Source organism: Amblyomma mixtum, chromosome 7, assembly GCF_055824585.1.
Source record: "Amblyomma mixtum isolate Tamu chromosome 7, ASM5582458v1, whole genome shotgun sequence".
Lineage (NCBI taxonomy): Eukaryota > Metazoa > Arthropoda > Arachnida > Ixodida > Ixodidae > Amblyomma > Amblyomma mixtum.
In genome coordinates, this window is record NC_143018.1 from 86,353,177 (window position 1) to 86,370,356 (window position 17,180).

The 17,180-nt window shown below is 46.6% G+C and overlaps 1 protein-coding gene across 1 annotated transcript in view; it reads left to right on the forward strand.

The window, feature by feature from the left end:
• The first annotated feature begins 4,911 nt into the window (after positions 1-4,911).
• LOC149336713 (2-Hydroxyacid oxidase 1-like) overlaps positions 4,912-17,180 on the forward strand; it is a 45,810-nt gene continuing 33,541 nt past the window's right edge. The window contains exons 1-3 of the mRNA XM_089554217.1: positions 4,912-5,039; positions 9,199-9,350; positions 14,076-14,331. Coding sequence (XP_089410343.1) covers positions 4,912-5,039; positions 9,199-9,350; positions 14,076-14,331 — 536 coding nt within the window. The remainder of the gene's footprint in view (positions 5,040-9,198; positions 9,351-14,075; positions 14,332-17,180) is intronic.

Sequence of the window (17,180 nt, forward strand, 5' to 3'; positions counted from 1 at the left end):
ATTATCTTCAAGCACTCCCTTAGACAGAACACGTGTAGCATCGTTAGATGACATTCGGCTGGAAGGCATTCGAAGCGCCCGTGTAGCAGGGGTATAAGTGGTGATCACCTTCCTGCTAGAAGTTACCATAAACGAAAGGATGACAAGAAAGGGAAAGTTTTCACTCTTCGCTGAAACGTCATTTCGAGCCCTAGATTGTTCCACGGTAGCTTGAAGTGTAATGCAAATATGTTTACGCGGACAACCCATTTGTTAGAATTTAAATATACTTCAGACGGATTAATTGCGTATTTACGAAAGTACACTTTAAATAGATGGCCAGCACCAAAATGCGATGTCCCGAAACTCGATTTTGAGCATTAGATTGTTCAACGACAGCTTGTAGTGCGCTGCAAATATGCTAATTCGGACTGCCAATTTGCTAGAATTTCAGTGTTCTTTGGACGAATTAATTACGTATTTACGGAAGTACACTTCAAATACATTGACGACACGCAAATGCCATTTCCCGAAACACGATTTCGAGCACTCGACTGTTCATGGCAGCTAGAAGTGTGCAAAGACGTTTAAAAGGACTGCCCGTTTGTTAGGATTGAAATATATTTCGGATGAATTAATTTCATATTTACGAAAGTTCACTTTTAATACATTGACAAGATGTTAAAACTGCATACATATACGTTTACAAGGGCTGCCCGTTTTCTAGAATTGAAGTATACTTTCGATGAATTAATTTCATATTTCCGAAAATACACTTTTAATACACTGACAAGATGCTAAAACTGCATGCATATTTTTTCATGTATTTGAAAAGTGCTCGAAGTATGCTTTAAGTGAGGTATTTTTGGCACATTTTAAAAATATATTTCGAATACCAAGCATGAAATTTCAGAAACGTATTTCCTACATATTTTTAGTGCATTCATGAATACAAAATATGTTTAAAATACATTTTAAATAGACCTCCGTATATTCCAAACGTATTAGTTTTTGCTAAGGGTTGACCAAAAGAATACTACAGGGATGTCCTCCGTCGCCTGCGTGGTGCTGTGCGGTGCAAGAGGCCGAAGTTGAGGTCGACAGAAAATTGGCGCATCCATCATGACAATGCACCTGCACATTCCTCGCACTAAATTCACACTTTTTTCGCGAAAAACCAGGCTGCTGTAGTTCAACAGACTCCTTCCTCTCCTGATATGGCCTCCTGTGACTTCTGGCTGTTTCCCAAAATCAAGAGGCCACTGAAAGGAGCGCGATTTCAGACAAGAGAGGACATTATGGCTGCAACGACAGCTGAGCTAAACTCCATTTCGAAAGGGGCCTGTTCGGAATGCTTCCAACAAAGGCAGCACCACTGGGAGAAGTATGTGGAGTCCCAAGGAGACTACTTTGAAGGTGATTAGGTTTCCAACGCTCCAGTTATGCCAGTTTTTTTTTTCTCGGCAAAAGGTCGGATACTTTTCTAACAGACCTCGTATGTGCCTGTATTGCGACCAACGAAGTGGATCCCCCGCTCTCCCGGGCCACCATTTGCATAAAAGATGAGGGCCACCCGCTTGAGTGCAAAAACACTTCTGGCCGCACTCTCCGTGTTTCATCAGCCTTAACGTCCTATCACCCCTACTACGCTTCAGTGCAATCCGAGATTACTACTGCCAGCAACGCCAGGTATATCCCCCTCCGGTGAAAGACCTATCCAGAACAGAAGAACGCGTCCTACGACGCCTCCAAACTAATACGCTATTCTGTCCAGCTATAATAAAACATCTCGATCCAAAAATCAATGGGCAATCAGCACTGGTGATTTGGCAGATAATCACATGGTCTGGGCCAGCCAACCGAACCCCAAATTATCCCCTATTCCCGACCCCACTCGACAGTCCTGGGAGGCGACCTTGCTCAGCAGCTCCGGATTAGACGAACAACGAGCTCTGGTCTAACGGGCTCTAGCGGCGGCTTCTACCCATGGCATCCCGGACTAAGGACGACAGCTAGTTTAGTGGCGCCCACGGGATTCACCCTCTATCAATGCTGAATAAAAGTTTTCACTACCATCCACATCAGTGTGTGTCTGTGTTATGCCTACCACAGGAAGCGTAACTGGGTGAGCGGAACCTCAGTCGCACTCTGTGTAAGCGGAGGTGTTCACCTACAAGTTGAGGCATTTATGCACCTTTCCTTTTCTCAAAACCAATACAAGGTTTAGAGGCAGAGAGAAAAACTTCATTATAGGAATTCGAGGCACGCCCCTGGATCTGTACGCGACCCCACTGTCAATAACACTGGCAGTAAGTATGGTGGCGATGGTCTGCACGGCCGGGTCCTCCTGCGCAGCTTCAAGACCTGGGAGACCCAAGGCGGCCGCGTTTCGTTGGAGGCGAGACGCAGAAGGCGTAAAACCAATTTTCAATTTTGTATGAAACACAAGGTTTAGGCGGAACCTTTCAGTTTGAGTAAAGTAATGGCCCATAGCTGGCTCATTGGGTACGTGGACAATTCAATCGCGCTTTGAGATACGTGGCGATGTGTCCACTTCCAAAAAAAGTTTGCTTTCACACAGTATTTCGCGCTTAGCAATGCCAGACCGCCAGCCATTTTCTTGTTCTCGAATTTTCACACCGCAAACTTTCATCCATAATTTGGCACAAATTGCCTGCCTGCCCGCCTGCCCGCCATCCCGCGTGCCCCGACCTCCTGTCTCCCAGCCTGCCTGCCTGCCGGCCTGCCCAAACTGATGTCCTTAACAATCACAGTGCCAGAATTATGTTTTTGAAAAGTTCCGTGATTGAACAAGCGAGGAGCTCAAGCTCAGCGGCGGTTGGTTCGCCAAGTGGAGTGACAATAAAAGACCACCCAACTGCTCCGGAAAGCGCTTGAGTCAACGTTTACCAGTTTGGGCCTCATATGCGGCGGCAAACGCTAAAGCTTCCGTCGACTTGTCAAACAAAAATAGCGCTGGGGCAGAACAGGGACAAGCAAGGACACACACGAGCATAGCGCTCGTGTGTGTCCTTGCTTGTCCCTGTTCTGCCCTTCCGCTATTTTTGTTTTTGTTTTATTTTTGTCGGAGATGTGTTACCAGCAAGCCCAAACTGTCACCTTAATTGATCTGCCAAAAACGCATTCCAAGCCGAAACAGTCCGCAGCTCTCCTCACTAAGATAACGAAACCAGCTGTTCATGCACGCTGTTTTCGTCGTCCTGAATTCCAGACGAATGGCACGTCGTGCAGCAATGATGTTCAGGTGTCCGCAGGATCTCTTTGTTTTGCTTAGCGAGTCGTCACAGAAACAGACGCAGTTGATGTTAATTGTAGAGGTTTTCGCTGCGTTTTTGTTTCGTACCGCATTTGGCACTCGTGAAACGCAGGCACGTACACAGATATAAGGTCGTCTGGCGAGGTTGACCAAAGACATTCACTTATTTGATTTTTGCGCAGTGAAAGCTTTGTTTATTCGGACGGCAAGCGTAAGTATTAGCTTTCCGGTTTCGTTTTTTTGCCCCATTCTCTTTTGCCTACATTCCAGGTCATAGTTGGTAGATGTAGACAGTGCAGGAAAGGCTTCTTTGTGTAAAGGTTGGGAATGCCTGGATTCATCTACATTTTTTACGTTTACTTAGTTACGGATTGCGTATGCTTAAGAAAATTTCGGACGAGCGTCTCAAACTGAGCCTGTTCTCCACCCCACTCGACAGACAATAATACATTTGAGACAAGCAGTGCCAAGAAACTTCCACAGTTGATGTAGAAATTCGTTACAGAATTCAGTTATTCGCCGAACGCAATGACCTTTCCATATATCGAGTGTAATACCAGGAAAACGAAAAATAAGAACAGGCCCCAATCTTCAAGTTAATTTGTCTCGCGGTGGGGTTACATTTTGTGTTTGCAAACGAATGTTAGGAAAACGAACAGATTTGGGGCTATTCGAAGACATTTATGTTCCTACACATCATATTGAGTTTAAGAGTTACAGAGTTAATCTTCATTTCAAGTAGCTCATGTGCCGAGGCACTGTGGAGGAAATGGATTATGATTGTGCGAAAAGTGTTATACTATAGTTTTTTGCAATTCGAAGAATTGAAATGTGGCATAAAAAGAGCCTTGCGTTAGAGGAAATCTGTCTAATTATATGGCAAACTAGTCAACCAGCAGGAGAACGCTATATGTCACACGATCATGGTAAGAAAGAAAATGATTAACATATAATCCAAACGATAGATTATGCCACCGCAGTTTCTATGTGGTTATGATGCTTTGGTGCTGACCTGAAGGACGCGGGTTCCATCCCTGTCGCGGCGGTCGAATTTCTGTAGAGCTGAAATTCCAGGGGCCCGTGTACTGTGCAATCTCAGTGCATGTTAATGATCCCCAGATGGTCGAAATTCAGGAGTCCTTCACTACGGCGTCCTTCATAGCCTAGCTTGGTCGCTTTTGGACGTTAAAGACACATAAAACCAGAAATCATAGACTAAAATCTTGAAATCAATTCACAAGAAGAGAAGGCATTGTGTTTTGCCCCGAATTTTAGTGGCGAAATTCTTGAGGTAACTTTTATTCGTCCTTCCCACTTCAACTCACATTTGGGCAGCCTGATGCACCGAGAACGTAGGTTTTTAAAAGCGGTGTTGTTACTACTCACGTTTGTCAAGGACGTGTCTGTCTGCAATGAAGGTCAAATCGACCAAAACAGCAACCACATGACCGCACTATATCACATAGCAGCACCGGGCCCGTAGCTCCTTATCTGATAGCAATACTTTCGACCTATTATATATGTGCCAGTATAGCGACCATCGAGGTGGACCCCCCCCCTCCTGAGACCACCATTTGCATTAAATTTGGGGGCCACCCGTTTGACGCCCGTTTGTGGTGCCAAATGACTTTCCCACTTCGTTACCAATGCAGTCGATGGCGGCTACCTTGTCGGATATCGAGAGCCTTGGGGTGGCCAATATGGATGAAGATGCGAGGACTTACATCTCCATCGGAGCAGGTCGAGGCCAGACCCTGAGAGATAACACAGAGGCGTTCAAAAGGTGTGCTTTTGCTATCTATGTATGCGCAGCACATTTCACACAGCCGTTGCAACTGCTAATTTCTGGAGCTCAAATGTCAAGTATCTGAGAAAAAAAAAAGGAAGTTTCTGATCGGGATTATTTTTTTTCTTCTCTGCTAGCCAAGTTAGTCCCGTGGTAGCACTCCATCTGGCGCGGAATCAGCGACTAATCAAACAGAACCCAGAGAAATTTTCTTTTATAACTGATTACCAAGATAAACCCTTTTAAACACAATGCTAATACCTGTATACAAAAAGCCCGCAGTTCTTTCTGAGGCTGCGTTACGCCTTGCTGTGACTGCATTGCTTATACGAATTTAAAAACTTTTCACATCTTGTGATTGTGGTGGTAATGGAGTTGAGAAGTAGGCAGAATAAGCATTAGATTGATGACGTCGGCACCCGGTCCTTTTCTGCCGGATAGCCAAAGCAAAAGATAACTGCTACCGATTCCCCAGGAGATCTGCGTCCTCAAAAACATCTTAAAAGAGCCTCATTGAGTCTTAGTTCGTGGACCTTGAGGGAACGCCAGGCTTTCGACTAATTTCAGGGACGCATTCCATGGCAAATGTAAACTGGTCTTCTCTGTGATGTCTGCTGAAGGCCGTAAATTTATTTCTGAAATCAGCTATAGCAGGACACAACATAAAAAAATAGCAGTTGCTAACACTGGGCCGCGGTCCGCTGCGTCTTGTATTACTCCGCTGGCCAATCGCAACAAAAAACAACATCAGCTTTTTAATGTTTGACTGTATCAAACAATCCATGTATCACAATTCCAGAGCTCATATTTTTTTTTCTTGTGATAAGCTCCTTGTTTAGCTAACAAAAATGCGTTTAAGCAGCGAACTACTTTTCCGTCGGTGAGGAATCCTGTGCGCGGAGGCTGAATGTGGGCGGAGCTTCACTGCAGACTTAAGTTGTATCCGACTATAGTAAGCATGTCCTCCGGTACTGTCATGTAGACATAATTTTTCATGCGTCATAAAATAATCTCCTTTTAATTTCTCGTAATGGGCGTGACATCAAAAGCTAGAACGATTAAAATGATTTTATGAACCCTTGGCTATATGCCACGAATCGTAGAGAATAAAATGCTGAAATTTCCAAGCAGTTGAATGTTTTAACGCGCAAGCGTTAAAAGCACCGTTACCCAGAAAATCAGGCGTAGGCATTGTGGTGCGAAAAATAGGGTGACCCAGGTTTCCACTCCGCGTAGAAGCAACCTACATAGGCCGCCTATATCACGTGACCTTTTGGTGTCACCGCTACCTTCCCACGGGATTGGGAAGAAACTGACCACTATGGCAGGTGGCTGGTAAATCAATGATTGATCGCGAGAGGGTTCGTCGGCAAGAGCAACTTGGATCGCATCAGAACCACGTGGGGCAGCGCCTTTCATCGCAGTGTAGTGGAGCATTGCTTAACCTCTTCACCTTTGCAGAAGAAGTGGTGGGCCAAGAAACCAGATCTTATTTAAGGCCACTTCGCTGGCGACCCCTTCGTAGTTGCGAAGAAACAGAACGTTCAAGTCATGGGTCCCGAAATAAGTTCGAAGATGGAATCATCAGCGCAGCTTTGCAAGTTCCACGTTTCTCATTTACGGAGCTCAACCATAAAGACATCGAGATCAACACTAAAGTACACTCCAAAGTCTGCACCACTAAGGTAATTCCTTGGGCCAAAGGTTAACAGTACTTTATGGCAACATAAGAGATGTTTATATGACATTTTAGGCCGTACGATCAGAGCGTGTACGCTTGGTCGTTTATGTACTGCTTAATAAGATACAAGCATGGGAACAGTATTCTAAGTGCCACAACAGCCCTGGACACAGACGTTCTCCGTAGACGTCTGATGACAGCTAGCTCAGCTTCTGTCCAACCAAGGGCCATAATGAAGCTACAACGCTCCACAACATGGGCAAAAAGGAGAATGCAGCTGTACAGGATCGAGACACACAGCCAGAAGCAACAGAAAAAGAGGTGAGCTTATAGGGCTAACTGCATCAGGCGATATTTAGCGGCTACGAGCCACGCAACGCCTTTGTGGGATGAAGTAGACGCTGCAGGGCCGCTGTCGCTCTGTTCTGAGTTTCTAGAAAATTTCCGTCATCTCCCGGAAATAGCTTGTTAGGCTAGCCTACAGCGCTAGGCAATGCGCTTAAGTGGCTTCCGACATATTTAAAAGTGAGTGTGCAGTGAAAGTGTAGCTTTCACAGAAGCCCACACGCTCAAAATTGAGCAGCTTGTCGTGCGCAGGCAGCGCCATCTTCGAAATGAGTGCATATGTGCCGCAGTGGAGGATGCTAATTAAGAATATCTTGCTCCAGACAGGCCGCCATTGCAAACCAAACCTGGCAGCGTTTCAGATAAACTGCTGAGCATGATCGATGAGGTAGACAGGCAGAGCAGAACAGTGGGTATAAAAATTAACATGCAAAAAACCAAAGTAATGCCCTACTATCTCGTTTGGCAAGTTAACAGCAGTTGACAATTCGTAGCGAGGTGCTGGAAGTGAACACGTCTACTTAGGGCAGGTCGGAGATCAGGATCATAAGAGGGAGATGACTAGAAGAATAAGAATTGGGTGGAGCGCATATGGCAGGCTCTCTCAGATCATGAATGGCAGTTTGCCAATATCCCTTAAGAGAAAAGTATACAACAGCTTCATCTTACCGGTACTCATCTATGGGGCAGAAATATGGAGGCTAACAAAGACAGTTCAGTATAAGTTAAGGACAACGCAACGAGCCATGGGAATAAAAATGATGGGTGTAACGTTAAGAGGTCGGAAGGGTGCAGAGTGGGCGAGGGAACAAACGTGGGTTAATGACGTCCTAGTCGAAATGAGAAGGAAGAAGTGGGCTTGGGAAGAGCATGTAATATGCGAAGGTAAGATAATCGCTGCTCCTTGAGGGTAACGGAGTGGATTCCGGTAGAAAGCAAACGTAGCAGGGGGTGGCAGGAAGTTAGGTGGCCGAATGAGATTACGAAGTTTGCGGGGATACGGTGGTCGCAACTGGCGAAGGACAGAGTTAATTGGAGAGATATGGGCATAGTCAGGCTTATGATGATGATGATGGCTTCTACCAAGTGCCTGAAAGGCTGCCCGAGGATGCTAGTTATGCACGTCTTAAACGCATAATGCTGTAGTGCCTTGTTTCTGACAGAACTTTGTGCATGCCAACGCATGCAGCTCACATCTGTCACTACCGTCACATAGCCGAAAACACGAATATTATTTCGATAGTAGTATTAGAAGTATTAGAGAAATGCGGTAACCGCTTAACTGGTTATCCAGCAATGCCCTGTTGGCCACCCTACATGTTGGAATTAGAATAAAGAGAGCAAAGGCAGCAAGAATTCGAATCAAATATCAGTTCTATTCACGCTACGGAATCTATCCATGTTGTCCTTACGTGTGTGTGGTATGTGGAGTCTAAGCTCGGAGATGCACGAGAGCTATCATAGGCGCCGTTATGAAAGGCTCCGGAATAGCTTCGACAACCTGGTGCGGGTAATTTAACGTGCACTGATATCGAACAGCGCAAATGCATTTTCGCATCGCTCAGCCAGCGAAATCAAGTCATCGCAGCAGCCGGGATTTGATTCATGATCTTGAGTTCAAAAATCATGCGACATTGCAGAGAAACGCTACCAGAACTGCTGCTTAAAAAAATCGGCCTTGAGGCTCCAGTAAAAGAGATGTGAGATGTTGCGAAAGAACTCATACACCCAATACATCAGACAGCCAATACAAGTTATGGCTTTCCTGTTTTTCCAGTGTTTGTTACTGTAGTCGAGTTTGTGAGTTAAGCGCAGGTCTCATGCGTTCGGATGGCCGTGTTTTCCTCCACAATTTGCTGTCCGCCTCCCCGTCCAGTTTCTATACGCACGGCGTGTGATTGCAGTGGCCCCTATATAAAATGTGTGTTGTAACTATAAATTCGTGTTCATAAATTATTCGCGGATGTTGCTTCCTTTCGGTACGATGTTTTTCTTTCCTGCAAGTTATAAAAATTGCAACGTTTAAAGGACTTCTTTGTCGCCGCATGTTTAGCATAAGAGGTAAACTTATTCGTGCAACTTTATCGTCTCTATCTTCACTTTTAACTATAGCAAAATCGTTGCGTGCAGGTTACGCTTCAGACCACGGATTCTTGTGGACGTGGAGGCAGTGAAGACCTCGACCACACTGCTGGGACGCGCCGTATCCTTCCCGGTCGGCTTGTCGCCGTCCGCCGCTCACAAGCTGGCAAACCCCGTAGGGGAGATCGGCACCGTGCAAGGTAAAGCTGTCGACCATGTGCTCTGTAGTCACAGTGTTGAAATTAGGTCAAGATAATCATTTACAGCCTTCCTTTCAATTCATTGAATTATTCGAACGAAGTTATTTTCATCGACCTAGTCATGCGCGCGTTTAGCGATAGCGATTGGAAGAGAAAAAAGAAAAAGACGTCACCCCGGCGATTCCAGGGTGGTATTCTCCCGGTGTCGCCTTTTGCGACATGTCCACTTCGCTCTTCGCTGATTGGCTGAAGCCGCGGTGACGTCGGCGTGACGACAGTGGATCCGCCTTCCTGCTACGTCATCGTGACGTCGCCTCCATTTATTACGCTTTGTCGAACAATGGAATGCGCGGAAGCGGTTCGCGCGGGCGACGAACTAGGCCATGGATCCCACTCTCCTTGCCTGGTTTTTGAGCCGCGAAGAAAAGTGCCGTGTCCGCGGACATCGCGACCCGTTTGCCTTGCCCGACAAATCCTTTCGGCGGCATTACCCGCTGCCGAAGAGCACAGCACTGTGGATACCGTCTGCTGAGCCGGGCTGCCGCTCGCCATGCGAACTTTGCACCGTCGTAAACAGTCGACGAAGCAGACGTTGCCCGCTGCGACGAGATGGCCTTGGCAGCATTTGCGCTCGCGGCTACATGAACCTTCAAGGCGTTTTAATGCACGTTAGCGCCACGAAACAGTGTCTGCACGAGCCGAAGAGTATTTAAAGCAATGTGACGACATTTACAAACGTCGAACTGAACATCAAAGACCCCCGTGTTGTCGTTCACATGTTTCAACCATCGATGCGGCTGGAAACAGCACTGTACGAGGCCATACGGCATGCTAGTGCCCATAAATAGTTACCTCACACGCTAAGCAGACAAAAAACGTACATGACAACGTTCATATAGGCATTATTGAGGAATAACGCAATTTGATTTGTCGACAATATACTTCAGACACCGACATGACAGGCGCCATTTTCATAACGGCTTAAACAGCAATCGCACTCGTAAAATGATTGATAAATTTAAACAAGTGCCATCAATATTGCATTGTAAATACTCATTGACTGTACTACGTACATTATGCAGCTTGAAATAAAAAATAAACACCTCTGCAATAATTAACAACTACTAATCGAAGATAAAAACTACTGCTGCTAGTGAATCAGCAGTGGTAAATTGTCGCATCTCGGAGTGAATGAAAGCACCGCCGACGAAAGTGTCGGGGGTGCTTTCTGTTCCTTCGAGCAACTGTACGCACTTTTTTAGATCCCGCCCTAATGCGACGTGTCGCAAAAGGCGACACCGGTAGAATACCACCCCAGGGTCCTACATGCAACTACACGCGCTAAGTTTTCAGTGCCGCACTCGCTGAAGCTGTTTCTTTATTGGACCAAGAAATGTTAACTACAGAATACGCACGCTCGTAAATTGAAAGAGAAAAGACTGTACTAACAAAATTTAATTCCTGCTCGGGGAGTTAAAGAAGGGAGGGGGGAGGCGGATGCCCAACGCACAGGTCACGTGGGCTAACAGCGGCCATAGTGTATAGGCGGAGTGAAGCAGGTGGAACTTACCACCTCTCCCAGAAGAAGCGCGCCTCGTCAACTAAAGGTTTTGAAGGCAGGTTAGTGGCAAAGGCTGTTGCTTTATTGCGGAGCTGGTAGATGAGCAAGGACGACAGAAACCAAGAAATGAACAAGATGAGGTTTCAAGCACCGGTCGTGACATACTTGCAGCGCTTGATTTTAACACAAGATAACGCCAGAAAATTTTGCATCGCAGTGGCTGGAACTCCTCCGGTTTGCTTCAGTTTGCCTATAGGATGAAGCAATACTTTGCGGTAAATGTGCTACAGTGAGGAGAAAAACAATTACGGTAAGAACGATGAACTGTTGTGTGCAGAAAAACCGACGCTGAGGGACAAGTTAACAAAATCGCAGACAATGCACATGGTATTCAGTGACAAACTGGTTATGCACCCATTTACAGCCCTTGCCAAAGGTTTAATGACCAAGGGGGTCGCTCGTGAACCTCACTTTCTGGCATGCATTGGATTATCCCTAGCGTTTCTAAAAACCTGAAGTTAAGACGACCTCTGACTCTGCCCACTCCAATGACAAAACTTCCACGATGGCCCGTATCCACCCGTATGTTCGGATATAAACTGATAAATTTCCACGTACTTCATACCACCGTTGAAGCACTAAAACGGGAATCAGTAGCTTACTATTTTCACAAGGAAATTGATGTACAGTAGAATAAAACCAAACCTGTAAAAACAGAGTGGTGGCCAAAAGTGCTCGCACTTTAGCCTTGCGAAATACGAAATACTGTGCGAAAGCACAGTTTTTTGCAGGTGGACACCCCCGCAACGTACCTGAAAGCGCGACTGAGGTGGCCACTGATCCAGGGAACCGGCTATACGCGTCTTCAATTTTTTCATCGTCAGTGCTAATGTACCCAGTGTACGCCGGCGGCCTAAGCTCCAATGCTACGTTTCTGCAACAATGTTGTTGGTATTTCTGTGGTGCCGCGTTTCTGCCACAACGTTGTCCACGGCAACGCATGCAGCGCACAGCTCTCTGTCATTATCTACATATAGCTCATAGCGCGAATATTAAATTGATGGCAGTATTAGTTTATGATGGTGAAGCGCAAAGCACAGCTTGAGAGTGTGTTGCAGTTAAACACGAGACATTTTCGGCTGCCGCGATAGCCTAGTGCTCTCGTGCAGTAGCCAGCGAAGCTGATCTGTTCGCACAGCCGTTGGTTCAAATCTCAGTCGCGGATATTTACTTGATTTGTTTTATCTATTTATTTAACTTGGCACAAACCCACAAACATCGAAACACCTTGCTCCGTGTTTACCAACTGAAACAGTACTTTCGCGCTAATTACGATTGGTGTCCCCGTGCAGCAACGAGGGCATGATGATGAACTGACAGCGAAACATCGCGACGAGAGTGCGAGCAAGTGCTTTGTTTCGTAGCCGCATTGTTCCTTCAGGTTTCCGTGGCTACATTGAGCCGCAAGGAAATTTTCATCTCCGCTCTGTTATTTTATGTTTTATGTTGCTTATGGTAATATGACATGTAAGTTCATGTTTACTGACCCCGATTGATTTTTATGCATATTGACATGGAGCTCAATAGGCAAAGCCTGAATGATTGCTTTTCAGAAATTTTTATACACAAGTTCAAAGTTGTGAAGTTCGGTGCCAAAAAATTATACGGACGGTTACGTTACTCACTAATGGGAAATTTGAGCGCAGCTCTGTCTGCTTTTGCGTCGCCAACGGCAGGTTCCTCTCGAAAGCGGTGCGAACGGCAGAGTTCTCTCGTCGGTGACGGATATCTTCAGCATCGGCAGCGTGAGCAGCAGGGGCCTCTCGGTGGCAGCGCTTAGCTGCAGCTGCGGCGGCGCGCACTTATGGATTCTGGCGTTGGCAGCGCTCAGCCTCTTTTCGGGCAGCTTGTTTAGCAGCAGTGGCAGACGAAGCATCTCTGCCGGTTGCGCTACTAATGCCTGAGAAAGAACAGGCTTAGATTATTAAGGCAAAAGCCTTGCTTGACCCATTCAGGGAAGGCCTGTCTCTATAAGTGATAACACTCGATGGTATCTGGGATCTGCCTAACTACGTCGACGAATCCTCATCTAGCACACGTACGACACGCGTCTAGCAAACGTCTAGCACAAGTCAGACACTCAAAAGAGGCGTCTCGCATGTTTACACTCACAGAGGCTGACTACGGCCGCAAGTTTCCATGCGATCCCAGCAAAACTCGCCACACTTGGAATATAGACTGCAGTTATCGTGACTAAAAATTAACCCTGCCCCCACGTTGTTGTGCACGTCCTGATAAAATAAAATGTCATGAGCCGCAGGGCAGGGACTGCCTCTTGCGCAAGTCGGCAACTGAAAGACTGCGTTCTAAGAGCTAAGCTTGCCGGGGATAACTACAGTCGCAGGTTTTGCAGGGATCCCTACACAACTAACCGCAGCTACTCGCCTCAACAGTACCATAGACTGCTGCTGTCATGACTAAGAATTAACCCTGCTGCCACCTTGTGCCTGTCGTAAAAAAACCAAACAAGAATGTCCTTGTCCTTCTATACTCCCCTTGTCACGAATAACAAATAATCTTACTCTCACGTTATGCCTAGAAGCAGCGACAAAATCTAATGACAACGTGACGACACATAGCAGCGGGAAGGTGATAACTTTGACCACTAGTCTTGAAGTGAACGAAGCTAGAAATTAGCCTATCTACCGTGTCATACAGGATAGAAAGCTCTCAGTTTAAATACTCTGCGAAGGAATCCGTTCGTACTTTCGGTGGGTTGCTTCTTTTTTTTATATTCACAAAATATGCTCTCTTATCCCCTTCCTTTCGCAACTATTAATTTTAATTCACCGAACTCTAAACGGCTTAGTTCCCAGTCCTGGGCTCCAAATATAGCTTACCATTATCCAGCATACGTATCCAGCATATGAATCCACTATCATATCCACTATCCAGCACATACGTATGGCCGAATAGCACATACTTATATACGGCTCACTGGACTTGGCCCAAACAACAGTGCTTTTCTGCAGTAACGGTCTCCAAGTTCCGCCAAAGTGACAGGACCGTTACCTCCCTTACCGCATACCGGTTTACAATATCTCTCGCTCAGACTCTCAGTAGCTCCAAAGACCGAACACTGTTTGTACTTTGTCGTACTTCAGCTGCGCAGGAAGCCGGCACAGTGATGATCCTGAGCTCCCAGAGCACCGTGTCCCTGGAAGACGTGAGGGCAAGTGCTCCCGACTGCGTCCTGTGGCAGCAGGTCTACATCTTCCAGAACATTTCAATCACCGAGTCCCTGGTCAAGCGGGCAGCAGCTCACGGCTACGCTGCCATCGTGGTCACTGCGGACACGCCACTAGAAGGGGACGCCGTCGCTCGTCTCCAGTATATCGCCCAACTGCCAGAGGGCATGAGGTTCGCACTTCAAGCTTTATTCAAAGCATCCACAAGGGGGCGCCACTTCAATACCTCCCAAAGGTCACGAATTACAGACGCTAGCGCCAATCCCTCCTTCAATTACGTTCATGTCTATTAGAGGCCGAATAATGGCGTGTTAATCTCCATGGCAACGACAACCGAAACACGCGGGCGCAGCGTGTTTGCATGGCGTCTGCGTCACGCGCGGTCTGGTAAAAAATCGGGCCCTATAGCGAAAGTGGGCGGACGTATTGTCCGCCTGCGCCAAGCTTTACTTAGGAGGCCGCCGCGGTGGCTCAGTGATTATGTCGTTCGGCTGCTGACCCGAAAGACGCGGGTTCGATCCCGGCCGCGGCGGTCGAATTTCAATAGCGGCGAAATTCTAGAGGCTTGTGTACTGTGCGAGGTAAGTGCACGTTAAAGAACTCAAGGTGCTCTGATTTCCTAGCCCTTCACTACGGCGTCCTTCACAGCCTGAGACGCTTTGTGACGTTAAACCCCCGTAAACCATTAATCTCTACTTGGGTTTTCGTACACCATTTCTTTGCTGTTGTAGCATGTTAAAGTTCGTTGCGCTGCTGGTCAACAATGGTAACCGCAGAGCGTGGCCAATGTTCGGAAAGATAGAGCATAGTTTTCATGTTTTTTTTTTACACATATATCCTTTTTTTTTTTGTGACGGAACAGCGCAAAACACCGGGACAAGAGACAAGCGCTGACTTACAACTGGTTTTTATTTCGAAGAAACACTGCTTCTTATACCTTCTTCCCCCTCAAAAAAAAAAAACACAACAAATGCGTCACAACCATATCGTTCAAGCGTCCAAAAAAACATAAGATAAATAATCACAGAGATTTATAATCACATTTTTAACATTTCAAATTCTTTCTTAGTCAAAGCAACAGACGGCGTGCTGACACAATCGTCGCGCAGACTCGCTATCGAAGCTGCCTCGATTATTTCCCTGACTAACTGGTCTTTGTGATTAGCCAAAGCTTTGCATTTCTGGAAAACAGGTGCACAACTTGTTGAAGGGCAATCTCTGCAATGAATTCCCAGGTTCCGGCAAGCTTGCTCGAAATTAGTTTTGTGTTCTAGTAGCCTTTCGTTCATGCACCTACCAGTCTGCCCTATGTATTGTTTACCACATGCCACTGGCAACGAATAAACAAGGCCTTCGGTGCACTCCACAAAGGGTGTTCGATGCTTTATCGTGCATCCCTGCTTCTTTTTGGTCGGGTCGGAATTGACTCGTCTGCACAGACTTTTGAGTCTGTTAGGAGCAGTCATCACTACATTCACGCCAGCTCTTCGACCTATGCTCTTCAGGCGATGAGAAACGTTGTGAATATACGGTATTGCTACTACCGGCCTCCTTTCTTTTTGTTTCTTTGCCTCATCTTGCTGCTCGGGCCTAGCCTGCATCAGGTGCTTTTTTCATCTGCTTGGCAACAGAAACCAAAAGGTGCGAGGGGTAACCCGAGTTGCCAAGCCGTTCAGCCTGGCGAAGAAAGCTCACTTCCATTTTGTGAGCACATGATTTCCTCAAGGCATTTGTGAGGGACAAGTTCACAATAGCCCTCTTGGTCAACTTAGAGTGAGCTGATTGGAAGGGCATTGGCGCTTTCTCCCCTCTGGGCTCATAGGCCCAGCAGGCATGCCCTTTAGCGAACTCAAGTCTCAGGTCTAAAAACCTTAGTGACCCTTGAGCAGGAAGCTCGTGCGTGACAATAAGTGGCTGCAAAGCCTGTGCAAAGCGACCCACCTCCTTCATTACTGTTTCTAACGTATTCGCGCGTTGGCCATCACAAAGAACCAGGTAGTCATCAACGTACCTAAATACCTTTTTTACGCTTGTACCAGCGAGGGTTTCGTTCAGGAACCTGTCTTTTCGCGCCAAGTACAAATCACTGAGTAGAGGCGCTATGCACGAGCTTTGCACAGGCTTTGCAGCCACTTATTGTCACGCACGAGCTTCCTGCTCAAGGGTCACTAAGGTTTTTAGACCTGAGACTTGAGTTCGCTAAAGGGCATGCCTGCTGGGCCTATGAGCCCAGAGGGGAGAAAGCGCCAATGCCCTTCCAATCAGCTCACTCTAAGTTGACCAAGAGGGCTATTGTGAACTTGTCCCTCACAAATGCCTTGAGGAAATCATGTGCTCACAAAATGGAAGTGAGCTTTCTTCGCCAGGCTGAACGGCTTGGCAACTCGGGTTACCCCTCGCACCTTTTGGTTTCTGTTGCCAAGCAGATGAAAAAGCACCTGATGCAGGCTAGGCCCGAGCAGCAAGATGAGGCAAAGAAACAAAAAGAAAGGAGGCCGGTAGTAGCAATACCGTATATTCACAACGTTTCTCATCGCCTGAAGAGCATAGGTCGAAGAGCTGGCGTGAATGTAGTGATGACTGCTCCTAACAAACTCAAAAGTCTGTGCAGACGAGTCAATTCCGACCCGACCAAAAAGAAGCAGGGATGCACGATAAAGCATCGAACACCCTTTGTGGAGTGCACCGAAGGCCTTGTTTATTCGTTGCCAGTGGCATGTGGTAAACAATACATAGGGCAGACTGGTAGGTGCATGAACGAAAGACTACTAGAACACAAAACTAATTTCGAGCAAGCTTGCCGGAACCTGGGAATTCATTGCAGAGATTGCCCTTCAACAAGTTGTGCACCTGTTTTCCAGAAATGCAAAGCTTTGGCTAATCACAAAGACCAGTTAGTCAGGGAAATAATCGAGGCAGCTTCGATAGCGAGTCTGCGCGACGATTGTGTCAGCACGCCGTCTGTTGCTTTGACTAAGAAAGAATTTGAAATGTTAAAAATGTGATTATAAATCTCTGTGA